The sequence below is a fragment of the Rasamsonia emersonii genome (genome assembly GCF_000968595.1).
Source record: "Rasamsonia emersonii CBS 393.64 chromosome Unknown ctg1118621760561, whole genome shotgun sequence".
In the NCBI taxonomy this organism is placed as follows: domain Eukaryota; kingdom Fungi; phylum Ascomycota; class Eurotiomycetes; order Eurotiales; family Trichocomaceae; genus Rasamsonia; species Rasamsonia emersonii.
In genome coordinates this window covers 1-23,261 of record NW_013562906.1, presented here as the reverse complement: position 1 = coordinate 23,261, position 23,261 = coordinate 1, and the positions used below count along the sequence as shown (strand labels likewise).

Genomic DNA, 23,261 nt, shown 5'->3' with positions numbered 1-23,261 from the left:
CTCATAGGGGAAAGCAGTTGCTAGTATGCTGCGAGTCTCACGCACACACGTTTTTTTTTTGACGCCACCTGCAACGGTTGCGACAATCAGGCAGCTGGGGAGTAAATTCAAGGCGAGCCATCAGTCACACCCAGTCGAGCATAGGCCGTCATCGATCATATAGAGAAAGTTCGGATCTGACCAACATTGTTCCGATGCGATGCGATGCGATGCGATGCGGCCATTGGGATGTATTGTCACATGTTCACAGGGATCATCCTGAGAGCTGGAATAATGTGACTGCATTATGCTCCTATACGAACTCCAGAGATTGGAAAGTCCAAGCCACTGGAAAGTCCTGTTCACCACTGAACTGGATGCTGCGAAGCTTCTGCCCGGGGCGATTAAGGCCGTCCAGTTGCAGATCCAGTCGCAGACCCGGATATGACATTCTCCGCCAAGGGTGCTGCAATTTCAGCTCCATCCGAGGACCTGATTTGAGGCTCTATTCGGAGTAATGGCTAAATCAGTGCACATGGCTTCGTAAGGCTGAGGCGCCAGGGTCCTGGCGACGTCATCATCGTCATCATCCATGTCCAACGGTGGAGTGCCCTACGCACGATACCTTGCAGAAAGTTAGCACTCTGACTTTTGATAATTGCAGAAGAAAACAAAAGAATAAGCGAAGTATTCTCAAGATTTGACAGCTATCATGCTTTACCGCAATTTGGTATACGCCACCGTGACAGCCAATTTGGAGAGACAGGGCGTGAACCATGAATAGTTCTTTTGTGTGAGTCAAGCCAAAGAGTTTGAAATAAGGATAGACGGTCAGAACCCACCGTTAGGCGTGCCATCACGCAAAGGTTGACCCGTCAACCACGCCGTCGGATATTAAGTTTGTATCCCTGTCGCCGAGTGGCTGCGATTACTGCATCAGCATAAGACCGAGGCCCAGGCCGGCCCGGATGCTGGTCTCATCTGGGTAGAACGGTGAGATTAGGAAGATGGCATGGAATGTTCAGCTGGGCAAAAGGGCGTCCAAGCATGACGGCAGCTTTCAGCCTGGAAGGCGCAGCTTACGATGGATGGTGATCGCCCGATATTCTGATTGGCGTGTCAAACGTATATGAAAGGATCGAGTTCTGCAAGGTGACAGCTTGACATATGGAAAGAAAGTCCCCGTTTGAAATCATATCCTATTATTATCCGAGCTAATGGCTGCTCTGTAACATAACTCGATCGATCGACTGATCACATCAGATGAAATGAACGCAAACGTGAACATATAATGTCATATCAGAGAACAACGGCCCATTACCGTTGCTCGATTAGCAGTGCAGCCTTCCAAACATGAATGGACGTGTCGTGCTGAAAAGCAAAGAAGAAAGAAAAGAAAAGAAAAGACAACAACATCCCCATGATCCGTCTTCATCCCGTCATTCCGTATTTCTTCTCCTCTCATTCGAGTTCGAAATCAACTAAGGAGTTTGAGTGGGCGTCAACGTCGATCTAGAATCCACACTGGGATGGATCCGCCGGGGTGTAAGTGGCCGTCACCCGTCCGAGCTGCTGAGCCAGACCACCCGTCAGCTGGTTCATGGCAGACAAGGCGATGTTGAAGCCATTGGGCGCGGCGTCGATGGCCGTCACGTAGATGGTGTTGTTCTCCCACGTCAGCGCGTAGCAGCTGCCGCAGTTGGGGCTGTCCCAGCCAGCGACTGTCGGGGAGCCGCCGACGAAGGGGAACTTGGGCAGCTGGCCGGCCGTTTTGTAGCCCTTTGTCTCGAGACCGTGCTGGCCGTTGGAACAGGCCACGGTCGAGAGATCCAGGTTGGCATTGTCGTAGCTGGTGTCGTAGGAAACGCTGACCTGGGTGGCCGAGTCGGCCGGGGAAGCAGGCGCGGCCAGGACTGCCAGAGGGGCGGCAAGGATCGAAGCAATGGCGGAGAGAGTGATGAACTTCATTTTGTTCCAATTTTCAAAAAGTGGATATGAGTTCTCTGGGGCTGGAAGATGGCGACAAGATTGGACGAAGTTCTGGTTGCGTGAAGTCAGGATCAATATCCAGACAAGATGCACATCAATCCAGAGAAACGCTTATTGGGAGCGTACTTGTCTCAAGTGATTTCAGATTGAAGACTGAGCAGCAAGGATGATTGACGACGGTTCATGTACTGGATGGGCAGGAGGAGACGTTTGCGAGGGGGATCTGGAGAATTTATACCACTCCTTTCTTCCCCATGTTTGCTTCGCCACCTACCAAAACTGGCATATACTCTACAGCCCTCCCACATGACATCGATCTCGCTACGAACAGACTCCAGACTCGACGAGTCAGTCAGTTTCACAGCCCCAGGAGAGGACCCAAACTCGCAGCAAAGCATATACATCTACTCAACTCGGCCCAATGCCGGGCACCCGGACGTTCTCTCTGCCATGCCCTATTTGGCGTGTTCCATGTGGACCTGGCATGGAGTGAGGTCGTAGCGACAGGTCCAGACTTCAGCCAGGAGAGCACGTTACACACAGTCGGCTGTCAGCAGGACCCTCATCGTAGCTTAAATGCGTTCGCATGCTATATATGGAGTACGCCTGTGAGTCAGGTTCGATCTATAAGGTGTGTTTTCCAGGATAGGATTGAGATAGACGGAGAAGTGTGGAGGCTGCAGTAGATTGGCCGCAGATATCTCAGCAGGCTGTGGAATTTGCCGATCATGCCACGGGTTGCTGCGGATGTATGGGAATTCCATGTGCAGGTATCCATATGGGGCAGTGCATTCTCGTCCTGGCTCTGTGGATCAGAAGCTGCCTGAGTGAGTTGTCCAAGATCTATTATTTTTATCGAGCCTGTCATATTTTGGGCTCTACAAAACCTATCCTATCAGTTTCTGCTATCTTAGTGAGATCTCGGCGTCTGTGCGTCTCCCATTGGTCGGTCGTTTGAAACATGGGACGATCACCTGTCTTATTCTTAGCAGCACTGCTAATTATTGCTCGCTCCGCATGACTGGAGTCGCGACTCTGGACACTCGGTGCGGAGTAGTCTGCAATAGTTGATAGAGAGTAGTGATGTGCGAGAACCTCGTATGGCAGTGTCTCACATCCCTTGGGAGGAAGAATGGCTGCCAAGACAGGGAGGTTCTTGGACCACGTACGGGCATATGGAATCCCGTCGCGTATGACAAAGATTCGGGAATGATACAGAAAAGCCGACGATACATTCTGAGATCGGGATACCGCATAAAATTGGAAATTCCTTTCTTTGCCCTGTCTATTATTGTCTCGAATGAGTTTCCTCCGTGATATTGACATATCCCTAGATACGGAGTACATCTTAATGTCTAACAGAATTAGCTAGAATTAGCTGCATATCTATGGCATTCCAGGTGATGTCGTAGCACGAAATTCTGTAACGGTGTCATTGAATTAGAGTTTGTGGCTTTCCCAAGTGGCATTCCTCAGGAATGCTCTAACAAGCTCTCGTGGAACCATAGATCCTATATGTCTGGCGTTGACTGCGATTTGAAGCTAGCATGAGGAGGAAAGAGAAAGGCAACCTATGTACTCTGTTTTGTTCGACAGTAATTATATTTAGTAATTATATTTAGCTACTCGTATGCAACATTCTCGATCTGTGGCGTTCTTAATAAGGCACTTCTTTATCTGAACGATCAACTTGCTCACCGCTTCCTGGACTTGAACACGCCTGTCAATCTGCATTGCCACGTTGATTCCATGGCGCAACCATATTGCAGAAGACGAACAAACATATAGCATAGTATAATGTCAAAATTAATACCGGTAAGGCTGGATATATCCTCTACAATCTATTTTTGATCAACTTGATATTAGCATTCGCTGCACGCAGACAAAAAGAAAAGATTTGACCGCAACTCTTATGATATAAATAACCAGCGCCACTGCTATGGATGGATAAGAGCGGAATTAATTCTATGGTCTTTTCATTCTCGTATTCAGGCATTTCAAGTCCCCTTCCTTAGCAGCATAATGATGGTATCGAGTCTAAGGTCATGTCTCAAATTGTTTTCCCCATAGATATCAGTTCGATTTTTGACACATTCTTGACGTAGGAACACCATTAATCATGTAATTCAGTGCAAGCATCTTATCTGCGCAATATTTGAGTTTAGGGCAAGATAGTCGAGATTCTTGCCTGGTCAAGTTGGCAAAAGTGATTATTTTACTCAAAGTCCGCATCATGCCGAAGTTGAGAACCTCCATCGGCATCACCCGCTTGCGCTCGCTGACATCGACATGGCGGAGCGGCTGGTAGTACCACGCGTGGCGTTCTTCGAAGCTGGACTTAGATCCTTCCATCGTTTTTCAGATGGAAAGGAGACTCCTTTTGTTTGGATATTGTTTGTGTAAGGAGTACGGGAGTGATGACCGTCTCCGGTTGACATAACTGAACAGACTCATCCACCAAAACTGCCCGACCAACCTTATCTTAGTGTGCAAGGAAAAGAGTACATGGCTGTCAGCTTCGATTGGCCTGGACTGTATGCCTGCATTTCAGCTCCTGTAAGGAAGCCCATCGGCGGTACCCTTCTGAGCCAATAACCTGTTTACTATCATAGACCAGACTCCATAAGGCCTCCCATTCTGATAATAACCAATTCTGATTCAATCTATAGTTTTATATAGGCCCGCATTATTCCGTTTTATTCTGCTATTATTCTCAACAAACTGCAGACTTATGGTATTGCACACCGATAGAAACTGTGTATATGCAGAAAAATATAGCTCCGTAGATCCGGGCTATAACAGAGTTCGATGCAAGACACAAGGTCAATGAAAACGTAATATAAAGATCACGATACCAACGATATGTTGTTTCCATGCTATAATTCTTTAACTTAGGGAGTGATGGAGATCCTCAGTTAGGTTAAGTAGAGAAACCCGTGGAGCAACAGCACCGAGAATGATCCGCGCAGATATGTCGGGGTCTTATTCAGCCCTAAACACAAATGATCTACGTAGGCGATTTCTGGGAGAGATCTATATATATTTCCCGCATATCCTGTAACCAACCATCTAGCTCTAAGTCATGATCCTAGATGGCATTAAAAAAAATCCATCCTATACCGCATCAACTTGGCAGTTCTGGTATGAGAATAATAATTCTGTCACTGATCGATATAGAATTGCTCTTTGCTTCGACGATTTTTACCATTCAACTTCTTGTCTCTACTGCTGATTTGCCGGAAACTACCTCGTCAACATGATCTTACCTTTGCAAAGTACGTAATGCTCTTACAGCAGCGAAGGTCGTTCTAGACCCTACCAGCTGAAAAACATTACCTAGTTGTTTGATCGGACCTAACGGCATGCACAAAGACAGTAGAGTCGTATCGCATGTGCACAAGACAAGCAGTAGTAAAACGTGACTCGGGAACTCTAGAATTATTTATTCGTACACCAGCACTCTCCATGCCGGACTCTTCAGAGAACCTGATCACCGGTAAGCCCAGTCTAAATAATTCCAAGCAATAAAATTAGACGTACCTTGCGAATCCCTTATCGTGACGAATAAATTTCTACTTTTGTTCAGTCATTAATTTGGTTTCATTTCACATTTTTTTTCTCAATTGGAAACTGACCAGTCCACCTGTGTCAAAATGTCCTGGCACTGACTGTTTTTTTTTACCGGACAACAACGAACCAGTCTGCTTCTTAATCCAGGAAAGATAATATACTTATACCCATTCACTTCCCTGTCTTGAGTAACGATTCTTTTCCCCTGCCGGGAACAATTGATATGCGCTCCGAATCGACGTCGTATACATTTGCGCCATGTATGATATATCACGCTATGGTTTATCTATGTATACAAGAGAGAGTGACCTATCGTCGACTGTGTTTTGAGCGTGAGCGTGGACCCTTGTGTAACAGGAATACTGTAAATAAACGCTTAACAAATCCCGCCAACCCTAGGTCGGACTCGGCGTCGGAGTCGGAGATCGTCGTGTGAAATCGAACAGGGCAGTTTCTTTACTAACGTCAACAGATGCAATAGATCGGTCTAGTCGATCGTTTACCTAGCACAGGTATACTACTGACTCCTCTACTCCGGACGGAGTAAATGTACTCCGTACTGCACAGCATACTACACCTGCACACCGCCTGTTACTAATACTCTCTAGCAAGACAAGAGAAAATACCGAATAATGAAGTATCGATCAGGGCTCTCTGCCGAGTTCCGGACTTTGTACTTACTCCGTAGCTTGCAGAGTGATTTTATCCGGCCAAGTCGTTAGCAACTGCGAACTAACTACAGCAGTTGCAACATGATTCGACATCTCTGCCTTGGAATCCACTCCATTTTTAATTTGCCGGTCTGTACGGAGCAACAATATGTGGTTATTGTTTTTCCCCGCACTTTTTTAGTCATGCCCTAATTACTCCGGAGGAATACGATCCATGTACTCCATGCCCCCATGCGGAGACGCGTGCCAAATACAGCAAGTGTACTTCCAATCGGCTTTGAGAACTGGACTTCCGTATATACTACTATACCTCGCAAGCATAACACCATGAGTGGATATACTGACCAACTAGAACCAAACAATGTATTAAATCTGCAGCTCCATGGTCTCGTGCATGAGTATATATACATACGCAGTACTCCCCGCTGGTGCGGGGGCTTTTTTTTTCTGCCCTCCCAACAGCTAGCAAGCTAGCCAGCGAGACTACTCGAGAAGAAAAGAAATTACCATGCGCCTGCTGACGTCCGTTTTCTGCATCTCTGCTGCGCTCTACGCAGAGGTCGCCTCTGCGCAGTCGCCTGTTGCCTGGGGCTTGCGCCGCTTCACCAGCCTGGTCACCTTTGGCAACAGCTACACCGACGAATCGCGGTTCGGCTACTTTGCCAGTCACAACGGTTCTGCGCCGCCAGTGGGATGGGTTGATCCGGAGGTAAGTTCTGAGCTTGTGAACAGGCAATAATGCAGAGAGAAACTGACATGCTGTTCCAGAACAACAACACCGCGTCGGGCGGCTACACCTGGGCGCGCTACGTCGCCAACTCCACCGGGGCCAACCTCTACGACTACGCCGTCAGCGGCGCCGTATGCTCCAACTACGTCACGCCGCGGACCGCCGCGGCCATTAACGCGGACTATCCGTCTGTGCTGGAGTACGAGGTGCCGGCCTACATCGCCGACAGCCACTACATCACCCCCAACGGGACCAAATTCCTCAACATCCCGCCCGAGGAGACCGTCTACTCGATCTGGATCGGCACCAACGACCTCGGCGAGGCTGCCTTCCTGACAGACTCCCAGGTCGCCGGCAAGACGATCCCGGACTACATCGAGTGCGTGTACAGCGCCCTCGACCGCGTGTACGCCAACGGCGCGCGGTACTTTGTGCTCATGAACATCGCCCCCTTGCAGCTGACACCGCTGTATGCCACCCCCGAGAACGGCGGCGTGCCCGCCAGCTACTCCTGGCCTGGGAAACCCAGCAACCTGACAGAGGTCAGCTATCGGATGTGGGAGCAGGTGGTGCTGGTGAACGACGTGTACAAGTACCAGACACCGTACGAGCTGTTGGTTGCGAAGCGGTATCCAGGAGCGCACTTTGCCATCTTCGACACGTACAGCCTGGTAAGTTGACAGACTTGCGAGATTAACATCAATTCTGGTCGAAGAGAGCCAATACACTGACATGGTTTGCAGATTTTCGACATCTACTACCACCCTGACGAATACCTGGCCCCTCCGGCCAACGTTACCGGGTATATCAACCACTGCGACAGCACGGGCAACAACTGCCAGAGAGAGCCGAATGAGGATTCGTTCCTCTGGTTTGACCCGCTGCACCCTTCGGAACGGACGGACCAGATCATCGCGAAGAATTTCGTCGACGTCGTCAAGGGGGTCAGCAAGTACGCGACGTACTGGGGGTGAGCCAGAAGGCAAGGAATATCGCACATGAATGACTGAGGATATATAATTTGATATAGCATAATGCGATGTGCATGCATAGAGGCGCAAAGCAGAATACCTATTTAATATTGACTAATAATAGGAATTCAGAGTCTGTCAATCCAGAGAAGTATTTTTTTTTCAGCGAAGACTTCTCTCGTAGCAATTTTTTATTACATTACTACCATTACTACCACTTCCAATGTATTGTACACATTAGCATAACACAGGTCTATCCCGCCTTGCAGGCAAGGAAGAGTCGTCAAGCTCTTGAAGAAAAAGATCTTTGGACATATCCCAGAGCTCCGCTCAGAGGAATCCGAGATGAGAACACGGATGCCCGCCCGCTCTCATTATCTTATCGTATCGACAAACGAGGGAAAGTCGTGTCCCGCACATGGACAGAGTTAACCCGAACTCGATGCCGAAAAAAAAAAAAACTCTGGCAAGCCAGCTCGTCTAGTCGCCGTCTATCACATCACCTGATATCATGTCTATTCATTACAGAATTACAGACCCGCTGACTGACGCCATGAATCGTACCCGACCAGCTCGAGGAGATAGCGTTCGCAATGCTCGAAATGCCTCCGCCCGTATTTCTGGAGAAAGTGTCTTGCCTGGTCGTACACCTGAGGAGCAGTTTCGGCGCAGACCTTGACGAGACTGTCCGCCGTGATCAGGATTCGGTCCTGACCGGCGTCGGAGGCGAATCTCGCGCTCAGAGTCGGGTTCTGCAGAAGCAGCCATTCGCAGAAGTGCTCGAAGAGATCGTTGTCGACGAGGAACTGGATTATCGTGGAGAGGGACTCGGTGTTATTGTTCTTGTTATTATTATTCTTATTAATGGGTTTCACGTTGAGGATCGGCTCTGGCAAGGTGTGGTTCGCGAGCGCCTCCAGCACAGACACCACATACGCCAATTCTTCCGTCAGAGACTGGGGTCTCGACGACCGCAGAGTCGTCATGATCTGCCGGTCGTAGCCGAGCTTCAGCCGCCAGTAGAAGTTGCAAAACACGGACGCCAAAATGCACGGTATCAACACCACGTATCCATACCACATCGTCGCCGTGACCATGGACGCCGCACCGGCCACTAATCCCGTGACGGCCGTGGCCATCGCGTGCCATCGAAACCGGCGCAGCCGCAGATACAGGCGCTGTCGAAAAGGGGCGGTGTCGGGAGTGGCAGCGACGGCGGAGGCGTGTCTGCAAAAGCGAACCCAGAGATACACGGACCAGACGGCATTGACGAGGCCGTAGAAGGCGGCGGGCGCATTGCCAATGTACCCCGAGAGAAGATTGCTCGCACGAAACACCGTGTCATTGGCGCCACCGATGGCCAGCAAAGTGCCGATTCCGACGATGACGCCGCCCGCTCCCAGAAAACCGTCCATCACGACCCGATCGACCAGTTCGGAGCCGATTTCTCTGACGTTCACGCCCAGGCGGCCATCCAAGTATCGAGCAAGATCCTTATTCCGCGCGTGCTGTGCCCTGAGCTGGTCGAGATACTTCCGTTCTTCCCACAGCAGCCGCATGTTGGACCAGCTCAGCTGGAAATCACGCACCGCGACCAGCGACGTCAACAGAGTCAGAGAGCCACCGACAGCCATCAGCGCGACCACGAAGCGAGGGATAGGGACGACATTCCAGACATTGGCGGAGAAGTCCAGCGCGTTGGCCAGCTCCAGGAAGCCGACGCCGATAAGGAGGTTGTTGCGTAATTGCTGTCGCTGCGGGAGTCGATATTGACCGCCTCGTTTCGTCCTAACCAGCGTGACGGGCTCCGGGGACAGGCTGCATCCGACCAGGGTCAGGTCGCTGTCCTCCCGCGAGGTATTCGGGATGGTGGACGGGAGGTCCAGACACGACAACTCGGTGTCCGTCATCTTTCCTCTGGCCGGGCCGGAGTCTGGCGCGAGCTCAATGCAGACGATCCACAGCCGTTGCCAGGAGACGTCGCTGCATAGGCTAGATCCGGACGAGGTTCGACGAGGGCAGCATGGCAGGGACTTGACTGACGGACGTGCTTTGGCTCGAATGGGCGGTCGAGAGACGAGTGTTGGGACTTCTGTTCGTGCGCGGAAAACAAATCCTGCCGGTCCGCCGCGGCCCCGGAGCCAGTCACGTGGGCCCGGGAGCCCCGCCGGCTAAAAATAGCACAGGCACGCCTCCGGGCCAATCAGAAGCCTCACGTGGGCCGGTTGCTTGCTGCAGCAAAACAAAGCAGCAGCGACAACGCTCCAACAAGATAGAAGAGTCACAGTCAAGCATTCTTCAGATGGCCTATTCTCAACCGCAGATCGGCTCATACAGAGGCCATGAGACAGATACCCAAAGAGCGCTGCAGATTGCCGCTGCGTGCCGCTCATAGGACATCAAGAAGCGGGGAATGAGCTAGTGAGCTGACCTAGGCAGCACATTAATCGAATATACTCTTAGCATATATTACCATTGCCAGATGTATCCTTATTTATTCCTCATCTTCAATATCCCGGGCTGAAAAGGACGAAATTCAAGTTGGAGAAAAAAAATGACAGTCCACATTCCCGACGGTTTCCTCCCCCCAGAGCCACCGCCAAATGCCTATCTCCAGAGGATCGATTTCATGACCACCGATCCTCCCATGCCAGAATACAACAACATGTTTGCCGCCGTCGTGCACAACCTCCTGACGGAGTCGGAATGCCAGGAGCTGCTGCGCCTGGCTGAGGCCAGCACCCTCACCTCGGACAACCAAACGCCAACCTGGGAGCGCGCCATGATCAATGCCGGCGGCGGACGGCAGATCCTGGCGGTCGACAGTCGCAACTGCGGAAGGATCATCTTCGACTCGCCGGAGCTGGCGCAGAGGCTGCTGTACCGCCTGATGCCGTTTTTCCGCGAGAGCGGCATCGACCGGCTGGAGAAGCGACCCCTTGTAACGGGGCTGGGCCCTGCAAGAAGGGGGGAAGTTCTCCAGCTCTCGCGGCTCAATGAGCGGCTTCGGTTTCTCAGGTACGAGGGCGGAGAGTACTTCCGCCCGCACTGGGACGGGATGTACGAGACGGACGACGGCCTGGAGCGGTCGTACTTCACGGTCCATCTCTATCTGAACGGGGAGGGCGAGCAGGACCTCGAGGAGCTGAAGAAGGCGTATGAGGAGAAGAAGAAAAATGGCACCGTCGATCGAGGCTCTCCCGATGCAAAACTTCTCGGCGGCGCAACGTCGTTTGTCGATACTGACAAGGACGACAGGGCAGTGCGCGTCTTCCCCAAGACGGGGTCGGTGCTTGTGTTCCAGCAGAATCATCTTGCGCATGGAGGGGACGACGTCTTTCGGGGGGTGAAGTACACCATGAGGACGGATGTGATGTATCGGCAAGTGAAGAATTAGCACATGCCCCAAGAAGGCAGTGCCGGAGCGGGCCAACACCATGATATGATGTTTATCATATGAGTTATGATATGCAGGGTTTGAGTCTTGATTCTATGATGTTGAAAAGAGGACTTCCATGCGACATGGAGATAAATCGACTGAGCCACGCAAGAAAGATGTGTGGCATGAGTATATTCGAAAGAGTGCTGAAATGTTCACGGGCTTTAGATTTAAACCTGAATTGGACATCGGCCTGTCAGTCAAATAGAGCACGATTCTACTCCGAGTTGATGGAATAGAGCGTTTCAAATGCTCTCTTCCATCCTCAGGTCGAACCAGGAAACAGAAACACGGAGACCATGTCGACGCTGACTAGTTGACTACAGGTGTAGCTGCCGTTCGAGGAGAAACAGCAGAAGGGAAAAAGAAAAGGACGAATCCAGCCGTCTGAGGGTATATTAGCTGGTTTTTTCTTAAGTCGACATACTTGAGTAATGTGTTTGAGAGCCAGATATATCTCCCAGGAAATAAATACCTTCTCATCAAGACGCGAGCGAAAAATAATAAACGTAAAATAATTCTCGCGTATTATATAAAAGTCGATCTGCATCAAGAGAGAATATGTACATACAGACATCCAATCATAGGTAAGTCAATCCAAAGGCCTCAGCACCAAAGCTGTTGTCAAAGGCAGCAAATATCGAATATATATTGCTTTTGTCTGACCTGACTTTATAGTCAAAATAAATGGGTCAATCTCAACTATATACAGCCTGCACTGCTCAACAGGTTTAACCCGGAGCAGAAGTTGCAGGCAGACAAGAAGAAAAGAGAAACCAAAAAAGGATACTTTTTTTTTTCGGAGAGGAAGTAATCCAAGAAAGGCGCCGGACAGGACGTAAGTCGTCTCGACACGTCCTACCTGTCGTCCGCTCAATACACATAGCGGAAGCTCTTGTTCTCCTTGTCGGTCAGACCCGCCCAGGCCGTCTCGTTGGACGCGTCGTCGTACATCTCGCCGCTGACGGCCTTGCGCGCGTCCCGCCGCTTGTTCTCCCACACATAGTAGACGAACAGCGCCACGGCGACGCCCGCGGCGGCCGCCTGCGTCGCGAGCACGGCAATCTTGGCGGGCCGGTACTCGGGCGCGTCCTTTGGCCTGGAACGTCTGCGGGCCGATGATGTTGCCGACCGAGAACGAGCCCGCGACGAGGGCGCTGGCGAACGCGCGCTTCGTGTACCCGGCGCAGTTGGCCGCCGTACCAGTGGTAGGATGATGGGCAGCGGCGCGACGATGGCGTTGACCAGGTACACGCCGATCAGCAGACCGGCCTTGTTGCTGTTGGGCAGGAACGACATCAGCCCGCCGCCGATGATGCCCGGGATGCTGCAGAAGAAGACCCAGGCCCACCGATGGGAAGACCGCCGGATGCCGAAACCGACCAGCAGGGTGAAGAAGATGCTCACGATGCCGGACGGCATGTTCAGGAGGGCGGCGTGCTGGGAGCTGAAGCCGAGGTTCTTGATCAGGGTGGAGGAGTAGGTCGTGACGACACCGCTGGAGACGGAATCCTAGGCCGGTCAGCATCAGCAGAGAGTCGATGTCGGGTGATTATCAACATACCAGAACCACCATCAAGGTCAACAGCCACACTTGGACGTCAAGGAGGGCTTCAATCACCTGCCTGGGTTGGAACTTCTGGTTCCAGACACCCGTCTTGTTGGAGCTGATGTGCTTCAGCAGCGCGACCTTTTCCGCGTCCGACATGAAGCTCGCCTTCATCGGGGTGTCGGGCAGGCCGAAAAAGGTGGCGACCCCGATGATGGTGGTCACGATGCCCAGGACGATGAACATGACGCGCCATCCGGACAGAGGGGCGTGCGGACTGATGTGCTGGAATGCGAACGAGACCAGACCTCCGACGATCTGGCCGACGCCCAGACCGCAATACCACAGGCAAAACCGCGGGGCCTGTTCTTCCTTGGTATAGTACTGGCTGGAGATGATCATGAGCGAGGGCCCGATGGTCGCCTCGAAGAGGCCCAGGAAGACACGCGCGATGACCAGGCCGGTGTAGTCCTTGACGCCGCTGGTGGCCGCAACGACGACCCCCCACAGGGCGACGTTGACACCCAGCCACTTGGCTGCGGGCACTTTCTGCAGGAGCCAGGCTGTCGTCTGGTTAGATCATGGCCGCCTCGACGACCGAAGTAGACGGAGCGTGCTTACTGTTGGGAGCTTCTGCCACCAGATAGGCGATGAAAAAAGAGGTGGCGGCATTGCTGAAGTCGTTGCCCTTCAGCTTGAGGTCGGTGCTGATGCCCATGACGGCGGCGTACTAGGCAGGCGTTAGCGCGGGGTTGGGCATTCGAGTGACAGAGGGAGCGCAGACATTGATGATGACTTTGTCGATGAACTGCAGTGTGTAACAGCAGAACATCAAGGGCACGATGTGCCAGTCGATCTTGCGGCGCAGGGCGGGCAGGTTGATGTGCTCCGCATTCTGGACGTCGGCGTGGCTCTGGAGGAAATCCCAGGCCTCGTCCTTCCTCTCGAAGGGCACCTGCTGGGACAGCACGGCCATCTCCTTATCGTCCTGCCTGCTGGCCATGGTGGTGAGCGTTCGGGGATTACCGGCCACTCGTGCGCAAATCGGGGAGCGAGATGGACTAGAGAGCGCGAGACGTCGTACAAGTCATACAGTCGCAAAACAGGGCGCGAGCGAGAGACTCGAAGACAAAACGAAGGAAAGGAACGAAACGAAAAGCGAAAAAGAAGGAAAAAAAAAGACACAGGACGAAGCGAAATGGGCGAAGTGGCAACGGCAAAGGAGGGACCGCAGGTCTAGACAGTACTTGAGACGACAATAAAAACAAAGATCAAGCCATAACGGCGTGTTTGTGCTCGAGGCTGCTGGCCAGACCGGACGACAAGAAGCGACGGAAGTCGGCAGGCGGCGGGTGCAACTGCGGCTGCTCGCTTACGCCGCCAAGGCAGTGGACGAGGCATCAGCCTGCATGCACCAGGCGGGGAATTGCGAATGCAGCGCGATTAGGTTTATCGGTGGAGGCTGGCTGCGCGCGATGTTACGGAATGCCCTGGACGACGCTGGTCCAGCAGCCTCGCAGGGGCCACCAGACTTGGCGACGCTGCAGGATGAAGCGATTCGGCCGGCCAGCTGCAGGGACTAGAGGCGGAGGGCGCACAGAGGACGATATATACACAAGTCGCACACGCTGCCCGTACATTAAAGCCGAGTCCTCCTCCGTCCAGCTCAGCATGCGAGGCTGTTGCTGTCATTCCGTCCCGCGCTGCTAAACCATCACCACCACCATGGGCTGGGTGAAACACGTCTCGCCCGAGGTGGCGGCCCAGTCCCAGTATCCGACCATCATCGCCGTCTGCGTCGTGCTGACGCTGCTGATGATGGCGACCGTCATCACTCGCGTCGTGATCCGCTATCGACAGCGGCGGACGGGCGCCGATGACTACGTCGTCATCTTTGGAATGGCAAGTTGCTCGCCGTACTTACTGACGGCACGATTAAGACTGACTGGGGCAGCAGATTTTCAGCATCATCTACAGTGTCCTGTGCATCGTCCGTACGTTATATCCTCCAGTCGAGAGGGAATCCAGCTGCTAACGAGACGACCAGAAACACGATATGGCCTGGGACTACCGCCCGCCTTGCGGCCTAAGGCGAGTCTAGACACCTACACCAAGGTCAGCACGAAAAGCCCTCCTCCCGTCGACGCAAGACGGCGTCTGATGTCGTGCACAGGTCAACTTCGCCGGCAGGCCGTTCTACCAGCTGGGCATTGCAGGCTTCAAGGCGGCGCTCTGCATCAGCTGCTACCGCCTGCTGTCCGGCACGACCAAGGCTTGGTACAAGGCCACCATCTGGGTCGTGGGAATCGTCTCGACCGTGGGCCACATCGCCGGCACCCTGGTTCTCATCCTGAGCTGCAGCCCCGTCCGCAAGTCGTGGGACCCGTATGTCCCGGGGACGTGTCTGCCCCCCGGGCCGACCTTCTACGGGCTGGCGGCCTTCACCATCTTCTGCGACGTCGTCATCATCCTCATGCCCATTCCCATGCTGCTGGGGCTGCACGTGCGTCCGGCGCAGAAGGCCGGCGTCGTCTGCCTGTTCCTGCTGGGCCTGTTCACGACCGTCTGCTCGATCCTGCGCATGAGCCAGATCGCCGTCATTGAACGCAACGGCGATTCGACCATGCTGGTGCTGTGGGGCACGATCGAGTTCAATGTGGGGGTGAGTTAGTTTCGTTTCCAGGGACAAGGTGAACAGGACACTGATTTCGCCCCAGAACATCGTCACTTCGCTGCCGTTCCTCGCGCCCATGCTGAAGCGTTGGATCAGCGATTTTGGCTACCAGATCGGCTACATGAAGTCGGGGATGCGGACGACCGAACGCTATGCGCTGCACTCCCTCTCCAAGGCCAGCGTCAAGTCGAGCACGATGCGGTCTAACGTGACGAGCAGCCATCCCGACCCTCACCACCTGCACCCGCACCGCGGCGTGACCAAGGTCAGCCGGTCGCCGAGCCAGGAGCACATCCTGAAGAGCAACAATGGCAGCAACGTGGGCGGCATCACGCGGACGATGGAGTACCACGTCACGGTGGACGACGAGGGCGAGGTGGCGAAAGAGCAGCAGCGGCTGTGACGATGTTACGGATTAGTGCATACCTACATCTACACCGATTCTATGCTTGCATGGTCGATTTCGGTTGTACTATATGGATAAAAGTTGGACGGACGGACGGACGGATGTGTACATATAGATGGACGGGGTGGTTCTGGGATGGCTTGGGATGGCGTCTGATTGGATCTCTCGTTAGCTTCGTTTTGTTTTTTGTTTTTGCTCTCTTTTGCTCCTTTTTTTTTCTTTTCTTCTTTTTTTTTTCTCCCACGCTACGGGGAAAAAACGAGTTAGAATTCACCGCACTGCAGGCCTGTGCTCTGTGCAATCCCACGTAATCCTCGTCCAACGAGTCTAGTCCAAATAGACTACACTTAGCAGCCCTTAGCGGAGCTCGGGGATCCGTCGATCGCAGCCTCAGCAACCACCGGGCGACTGTCGATCCCTTTGACTTTGCGCCGAACTCAAGCTGTTTTGTCCTGGCCAATGATTGGCTCAATCATCGCGTGGCTGCTCCGGCCAAGCTTCTCCGCCAAATCCTACCTGCCTAACATGGCATCTTCCCCCGGCTTGCGTCTCTCGTCATCCTCTTCCGTCTGCGTCTCTGAGTTTATGCTGCACTGAGAAGCGCAAAGAACAAAGTTCACCAACTACAGATACTCCGTACCGACAATTAATTAATTCAAATCAATTCTGATGTCCTACGTCACACGTCGGACGTGCAACCGTGGGGGTGCCCTGGCAGGTCGCCAATTCCAGCGCTGCTTCGTACTCCGTCACGGCAGTCTGTCCTCCAGACGAATTATTACTCTGTGCGAGCATCGCGATCTCCAGCCCATGTGGTGCTCCGGATCGCCTTCTGGTCGAGTCTGGCCCTAGCCAGGCACCTCCCTGATCTGTCTACGGCATTCCTTAGCCTGACGCATGGAGCAGATGCAGGCTCCTGAGTGGCGTCTGTGCGATTGATATTAGATCAGCAGCTAATCGCAATGGGGGAATGTCGCTCCTGACCTCAGGTACCGAGGCTCGCTACCTGCCTTTCGTGGTCGACCTGAGGCATTTTCACCAGAACAGGACCCGTCCACCGCGTGGGGGCGGAATTGCTATACCACTCCTGGCGATAGTTGGTGCGTTATTTCAGTCCGGCGACCGGCAGGAAATAAACTCATTCTTCGACAGATGGTTCTAGTAATTAATCGACATGTCGCACATAACGTATGGAGCATGGAGTATGCAGGTACACGCATGACAGAGGCTAGAGCAGATGGTTTTCGTCAGTTACACCCGCTACCCCGTACTCCTAACCGGATTCTCTCTAGAAACACCCGTCGGCACTTGTCTTTTCCATCTATCAGTATCGTCCAATCCTTCTATCTATGTTCTATGCCTCGACGTTAACGATAACACTGAGAACATGTCGCTTGCCGAATAGACTCGTCTAGCTCTCCTGTCTCACCCGCTTCGAGATCAGAGGGCTCTCCTCCGTAATCCGGGGAAAGTCGTGCGCGTCCAGACACGCCTGTCGCGCGCTCACCACGCACGGCTGTCCTCGCACAAATACGTCCTGGTCGTACGCTTCCAGTGCCCGCTCCATCGCCGCCCAGTCCTCCTTATCCGACGGTTGTTGGATCAGGTGGCCAACTCGCTTGACAAAGTCTTGCACGTCGGCCACCGCGTTGTTAGCGCCCTCGCCCCGGACTGCGGAGATACTATTAGTGAAACAATAGTCCGGAGTAATGACGGGCAGGCAGGAGACTACTCACACATGGTCATCGTGTGGGCCGCATCGCCCATCAACACGATCCGGCCATGCCCCTGCTCGCGTCTCGCCGTCGGGAACCAATCCTGCATCGTGATGGCTGTCACTTCGGCATTATCCGAGATGTTATGGACTAGGCCCCGGAACGGTTCTGCCCAATCCTGCGTGAGCTGCTTCATCAGGGCGATGCGCTCGGCATTGCCGTCAGGGATGTCGATGCCCTTGCTTTCCGGCCACGAGACCACGATCTGCACCACATAGTCGTCCGAGCTGTCTTCGAAGTTGAACGGCGTATCCAGGACTGCGTCACGTCAGCACTAAAAGCAAATAGTCGGGACGCCGTCTGCTGTCAGACAAGATCGTCGACGGCGATCGTCAAAAGACATGTAGGGCTATTAGCGATTAGCGTAGGGAATGACGTACAGCTGAAGTACAAGTACACATTCGACTCCGCGTGAGTTCCCTGGAAAAAGTAGGGGTCGAGTGCCCGCACTGCCGTCACCTGTTCCTCCGAGTAGCGGACGGTTGCCCCCAGGAACCGGACGGGGATCGGCTTGTTCTGGTAGGTCGTGGGATAGAGATGCTTGCGGACACGCGAGTTGGCGCCGTCGCAGGCCACAAGCAGTCGTCCCTTGCATGAACTGCCATCCTCAAAGAACGCCGTCACACTCTCCTCGTTGTCTTCGATGTTCACCAGTTTTTTCGACCACTGCGGGGAGCATCCGTCAGTCAGGACGTGGCAATAGTAGTAGGATAAAACAGTTTGGCTGCGGCAGACCCACCTCGATGTTGATGTCGGTCGCCAGAAGAGCTCTGAGTTTGGTCCGCAGGACTCGAATCCTACCCTCCTGCGACGGCGGACTCTCATACTTTGGATCGCCCGTCTTGAGATTGAAGAACCGGTATCTGCCCGGGTCACCCCTGCGCGCGGCTTCCTTGTTGACGCTGGTCTCTCGCAGCCGGGACGCGATGTCCGCTGGCAGCAGCTCCTCGAGGGCGGGGAGGGCCCAGTGGACGGTGAGACCCCATCCGCCGGTGCGAGACGTCATGGATGCGTCCCGTTCGAAGATGCGGAACGGCACGTTGGCCTTGCGCAGGTACTGGGCCAGCGTGAGGCCGCTGATCCCAGCCCCGACGATGAGGATGGGGAGCGGATCGGAAGGCATGGTGGCAGTGTCAGAGTGAGCCCTCGATCGGTGTCGACAGAGGGAATTAGGAAAAGCGCATCCTGCGATCTCGACAGACACGATCGAGCCCTGCGACAAAGAGCATATAAATGCTGGCCTGGCCCATTTGCGGCTCGGCAGGTGCCGCCTGCCCAATGAGGGGCCTGGCGTGCGCGTTGTACTGCAGCTGCCCGGATGCAACCGTGGAGGCGCGATTCACACACTTGCGACACTGTGAGTCTGTCCTCCGTTGCAAAGCCGTCCTTAGTTTGTCGAGAGACAAAGTCAAAAAGCAGTGGAGACGCCCGCTCGGGTGTGCCGCAGTTGTGGAGCGTGCCAAACTCTTGTATTCGTCACTGTTTGTCTTCGCGAAACTATCAAACTTTGTCGCGCAAACGTTAACAAAAGGCAAAAAAACAAACTTTCTGCCCCCTCGTCTGTACAGTCTGATTCGCAGATTAGATCAGCGGTCGAGCGTTCATTCTCCCCACTTGGTGAAGCTGCCATGCAAATGCATAGATTCTGACGTTCATCCGGGAGGATTCCGTCAATCTGCATCAATCAGTCTAGATCATATCATGCCATAAATCACCATCTTTCGTGGGGCTGTCTCTAATCTGATCGCAAGTCCCTCGTCAGGGTCTCGTGGTATTGTTCCCCTCATTCCAAACTGGAACTAGAGTGATGTGGAAGAAAAAGAATAGAAAAGGGAACACACGCCAAGCTGATTGTCGAAGATCACCCTCTTGGCACGTGCCCTATGGACTAGAATTTGCTGGAATAATGCTAAAAACCCCCGTGGGGGCCAGTTTGTTCTCTTTTTTTCTGGATATCTTAGGTCTGTGCTCCATACTTCGAACGAGAGAGAAGTTTCGAGGAGACGTAAAAATTTGCTGGCGTCGAACCAAGCCAAGTAAAAGCTGATCAAGCACCTAAGAATTGTGTAGAATGGATACGGTCCTACGTCCGGAAACATTGTCTGAGAGAGCAATTCTTAACTGTGGTTATATGAGCTTCTCTATGCTCGACTTGATATTACGTCTCGTCTGGGTGTTCTGTTTCCGGCTATTCTCCAGTATTCATCTTATATTTCCCTGGTCCAATGGTGCAAGATCATGCTGACCACGGATTCGAACAAAAGTCAACAAATCTGGCTTCCTGGATTTAGAGAATTTTCCGTAGTGCTACCAGTATGTAATGCTCTAGGAGAAGAGTGACAATACAATGGCAGATAAGCGAAATACAAGCAAGCTGCGGATAGCACCTAATAAAGAGTAATTATGTCGGACTAATTGATTAATGTATAGTACTCTATGTACGTCTCTAGCTTTCTTTTTAGATGGGTTAGATTCTTCGCGCGCCGGTTAAATGGAAATCAAGTTCATCACAGCCGGAAATATATAATCACATGATGCAGGACTATCTATCGAGTCATAGCGTAAATCAACCTCAAAATGGACAAAAAAAAAGCGCAAAAAGGACTCATTACTAAAGAATAACAGTAATTCTTGCTTATTCAAAGGTATGGGGCACGTAGAGTCTGCGGGGCTAGAGAGATGCAACACGGGTCATGACCCGGCAGAGCAGCTGCTGGGAATGGGGATCCGTCCTCCTATCGACAAGACCAAGATCATGCCATTTTGCAGCAGGAAAGCATCGCAAAGTGCACTCGTCTCTGTGGTTGATCGCACCTGCCGAGAACCTCTGGCCCGCGGATCAGTCTGTCAGCCAGCACCTTCCCGAAACCGTCGACAATGACTCGTCCACGAATGTGCGTTGATATTACCGCTATCTAACCACATTGTGTCCGATTCTGCCCTTTACATTGCTCTCAAAGATGTTGATTGACTGATAGTCATCGCAAAGCAGCAGCAATCCTATTGCGCATGTTGGCCAGCTTGCAATAATCCCTACATTTCATCGCCTACGACAATGAAAGATTTCAAATCAATTCCAACCATATGCACAGACATGAAATCAACATGACTCCTTCCAGGGACACGGAAATGGAGATGGTAGAGAATGGTAACCCATCATCATAACAAGCACTTTTTAACTATATACTGACACTGACAAAATTTCTCTGTATCGGCACTTAGTATACGTTTATTTTTTACGAACGACAATGACGACTTCACCACGTAGTTTGTTCAATGTCCCGTACTCAGCTGAACCACGGAACAAACCGATGTCTTTACAAAAGCCGTGTAGCAAAGTTCACTTCTTTTCAGCTTCCGCAATGTCTACCGCTCTGGCGCTATTGTCTCCTCGATCAGTATCAAGGTGAATCGCGACATAATGCGTGAAATATTTTGATGGATCGGCAACGAAGCATGCAACACAAGTCGCACTCACGCCGAATAGAATAGTACTCAACCGTGCGGAAGGCGTAGGACCATGCATTCCTGCTCGCACTCGACGCAGCAGCGAGGATGACTGGCGTTGCTCCAGGTCCCTGGAAAGCTGTCGTGCCTTCGGACATGGCGGCAATGAGCGCAGGGAGCTCTTTGGCAGGAAACCCCAACGGTAACACGGCTTGGGAGATGTAGCTTGGCAGAGTTTGTCTTGATTTCGCGTCGATGATAATGTTCAACATCGTGCTGCCAATCGCACCGCCTAGCAAACGGATCGATGCGATCCTTGTGCAGCACCAAGGTCTCGATGAGGGATGTGCAAAGAGACTGTGGTATAGCAGGCAACAGTGATCCACGAGAATGGCACGGTGGCCAGAAATTGGAAGGCTAGACACATAGCGATCGAGTCTTGTGTCACCAACACCAGAAGTCCAACGAAGACTGTCTGCATACCGACCGCGAGGATGAGTTGGATATGGACGTGCTTGATTTTATGAAACAAGCCACCCATAACGACACCGCCACTGGCAGTATTAGTCGCTCTGTCGCTCCATATTCAAATGCCTGATAGCTGGCTTAGTGACAATACTTACAAGACACCCCCGGCCCCAGAAGCAATCTGAAGCAGGCCAAGTCTGATGAGGTCTGTGGAGAAAAGATGCAAAAGCTGCTGTGGAATCACGCTTGTTACAGCATAGTACAAAAGCCAGTGACAAAGGTGCAACTGCAGGAACATATCAGCCAGAATCCTTCAATGGTAACAATTTTGGCTGACATACATAACCAGAACAGTGAATTCGCGGAATTTCTTAAACATATAGAATAGGAACAACGGCCTTTTGGCGAAGCCGAAAAAGTCACAGATGAAGCAACCGATGAACATTACCATTCCCAGAACGATGAGGACAATGACCTCGATAGTTCTCCAATTGCGAGTGTTTCCTCCCTGGTACAAGCCTGCTAAGAGCATCGCGAGACCGCTGGTATACAGCAAGAACCCTGCAAGCGTCAGTGTCCATACAACTCTATACAAGGCCTGGTTCATACCGATATAGTCCATCTCTTTTAAGAGCGTTGATCGTGGGATGTGTGCCACGTCTCTTGGGCATGGTGGAGGCCAGTAGAAGACGGCCGTCCCGATGAGAGAGATCGTTCCAGTGATGGCGCCGATGATGAAGATCTGTATCACCCCGTTATTACAAAGAGAAATAAGAACGTCTGACATCGAGGGACAGACCATCTCCAGTCGCGTTTTGAGCTAAGGCGTGCCCTGCCAGTGATCTGAAGCAAGACATTGGGATGAGATTTGCTTCGGTCGAGGCCAGTCCAATGGCACATTATCGGTTCGGGAGAATTTCAGAGAGGCCAGGATACAGAAATAAGGCCATGCCAGTGCCAAAACCACCAATGACCATGGCAGCAATCATCTGGTTGAGTGTCTGGCCTATGGCACCAATAATCTGGGATATGCATGAGCTAGTTTCGAGAATAGATCTAGATCATAGGCTTACAAATGAAACAATCAGAAGGCATTGACCAAAGAGAAGCACATAGTGTCGGCCAAAAACTGTTACGCGTTGGGTCCAACCGTAGTCGTCGATACTTAACGATGGTGGTTAGGGAAGGATCAAGGAGTCTTCTTGACTCTGTGTCGTTCACGAGCACGCGACGGTCTAACCGACCCGGGTCTCCTCTTCCTCGAGACAACGGCCTACCTGGCGAAGGGCTCTTCCTCGAACGACTTCTCGCGATATAATGGGGTCTCGTGTGAAGGGCCAAAGCCTTGCTGTCTAGAAACTAGGAGCTCATAAAAAGGATTCGCTGGGGAAGGAAGAAAGGAAGAGAAAGGCACGCGAGCTGTATCAACAGGAGTCATGTGATAAACAACAAATAGACCAATCAGAAGACGAGAGCGAAGCTGAGTCAGCAATATGGGCTTAGCCCGCAACAATACCCCCCTCCTTACTATGGATTCCCTCAGTGTGATGATTGTAAGTTAGACTGTCAATTTGACTGTTGGCGTTGAGTCTT

The 23,261-nt window shown here is 52.3% G+C and overlaps 8 protein-coding genes across 8 annotated transcripts; 2 read left to right on the top strand and 6 right to left on the bottom strand.

Moving 5' to 3' along the window:
• Positions 1-1,491: 1,491 nt before the first annotated feature.
• On the bottom strand, positions 1,492-1,947 carry T310_7565 (Allergen Asp f 15 Precursor; the record flags this gene model as incomplete). Its single annotated transcript, XM_013469646.1, has 1 exon — positions 1,492-1,947. The coding sequence occupies one exon, from the start codon at positions 1,945-1,947 to the stop codon at positions 1,492-1,494; it is 456 nt and encodes a 151-aa protein (XP_013325100.1).
• Positions 1,948-5,300: 3,353 nt separating this feature from the next.
• Positions 5,301-6,302, bottom strand: T310_7564 (uncharacterized protein; the record flags this gene model as incomplete). The annotated part of the gene is made up of 5 exons (XM_013469645.1): positions 5,301-5,454; positions 5,509-5,540; positions 5,666-5,824; positions 5,902-5,992; positions 6,220-6,302. 5 exons carry the CDS (start codon positions 6,300-6,302, stop codon positions 5,301-5,303), a joined length of 519 nt encoding a protein of 172 aa, XP_013325099.1.
• A 415-nt stretch (positions 6,303-6,717) lies between these two features.
• Positions 6,718-7,913, top strand: T310_7563 (GDSL lipase/acylhydrolase; the record flags this gene model as incomplete). Its single annotated transcript, XM_013469644.1, has 3 exons — positions 6,718-6,918; positions 6,978-7,610; positions 7,683-7,913. The coding sequence occupies 3 exons, from the start codon at positions 6,718-6,720 to the stop codon at positions 7,911-7,913; spliced, it is 1,065 nt and encodes a 354-aa protein (XP_013325098.1).
• A 527-nt stretch (positions 7,914-8,440) lies between these two features.
• T310_7562 (uncharacterized protein) lies at positions 8,441-9,820 on the bottom strand (the record flags this gene model as incomplete). Its single annotated transcript, XM_013469643.1, has 1 exon — positions 8,441-9,820. The coding sequence occupies one exon, from the start codon at positions 9,818-9,820 to the stop codon at positions 8,441-8,443; it is 1,380 nt and encodes a 459-aa protein (XP_013325097.1).
• Positions 9,821-10,464: 644 nt separating this feature from the next.
• Positions 10,465-11,307, top strand: T310_7561 (uncharacterized protein; the record flags this gene model as incomplete). The annotated part of the gene is made up of 1 exon (XM_013469642.1): positions 10,465-11,307. One exon carries the CDS (start codon positions 10,465-10,467, stop codon positions 11,305-11,307), a length of 843 nt encoding a protein of 280 aa, XP_013325096.1.
• Positions 11,308-12,222: 915 nt separating this feature from the next.
• On the bottom strand, positions 12,223-15,650 carry T310_7560 (MFS transporter; the record flags this gene model as incomplete). The annotated part of the gene is made up of 9 exons (XM_013469641.1): positions 12,223-12,861; positions 12,914-13,461; positions 13,520-13,628; positions 13,683-13,959; positions 14,275-14,468; positions 14,537-14,790; positions 14,823-14,839; positions 14,897-15,003; positions 15,099-15,650. 9 exons carry the CDS (start codon positions 15,648-15,650, stop codon positions 12,223-12,225), a joined length of 2,697 nt encoding a protein of 898 aa, XP_013325095.1.
• A 1,739-nt stretch (positions 15,651-17,389) lies between these two features.
• Positions 17,390-18,876, bottom strand: T310_7559 (FAD/FMN-containing dehydrogenase; the record flags this gene model as incomplete). The annotated part of the gene is made up of 4 exons (XM_013469640.1): positions 17,390-17,649; positions 17,715-18,011; positions 18,134-18,419; positions 18,493-18,876. The coding sequence occupies 4 exons, from the start codon at positions 18,874-18,876 to the stop codon at positions 17,390-17,392; spliced, it is 1,227 nt and encodes a 408-aa protein (XP_013325094.1).
• A 2,278-nt stretch (positions 18,877-21,154) lies between these two features.
• Positions 21,155-23,242, bottom strand: T310_7558 (uncharacterized protein; the record flags this gene model as incomplete). Its single annotated transcript, XM_013469639.1, has 7 exons — positions 21,155-21,617; positions 21,824-21,954; positions 22,117-22,229; positions 22,278-22,410; positions 22,643-22,724; positions 22,946-23,087; positions 23,197-23,242. Coding segments are annotated over 7 exons (1,110 nt in total), but the record flags the coding sequence as incomplete, so codon positions are not given.
• Between the last annotated feature and the right edge of the window lie 19 nt (positions 23,243-23,261).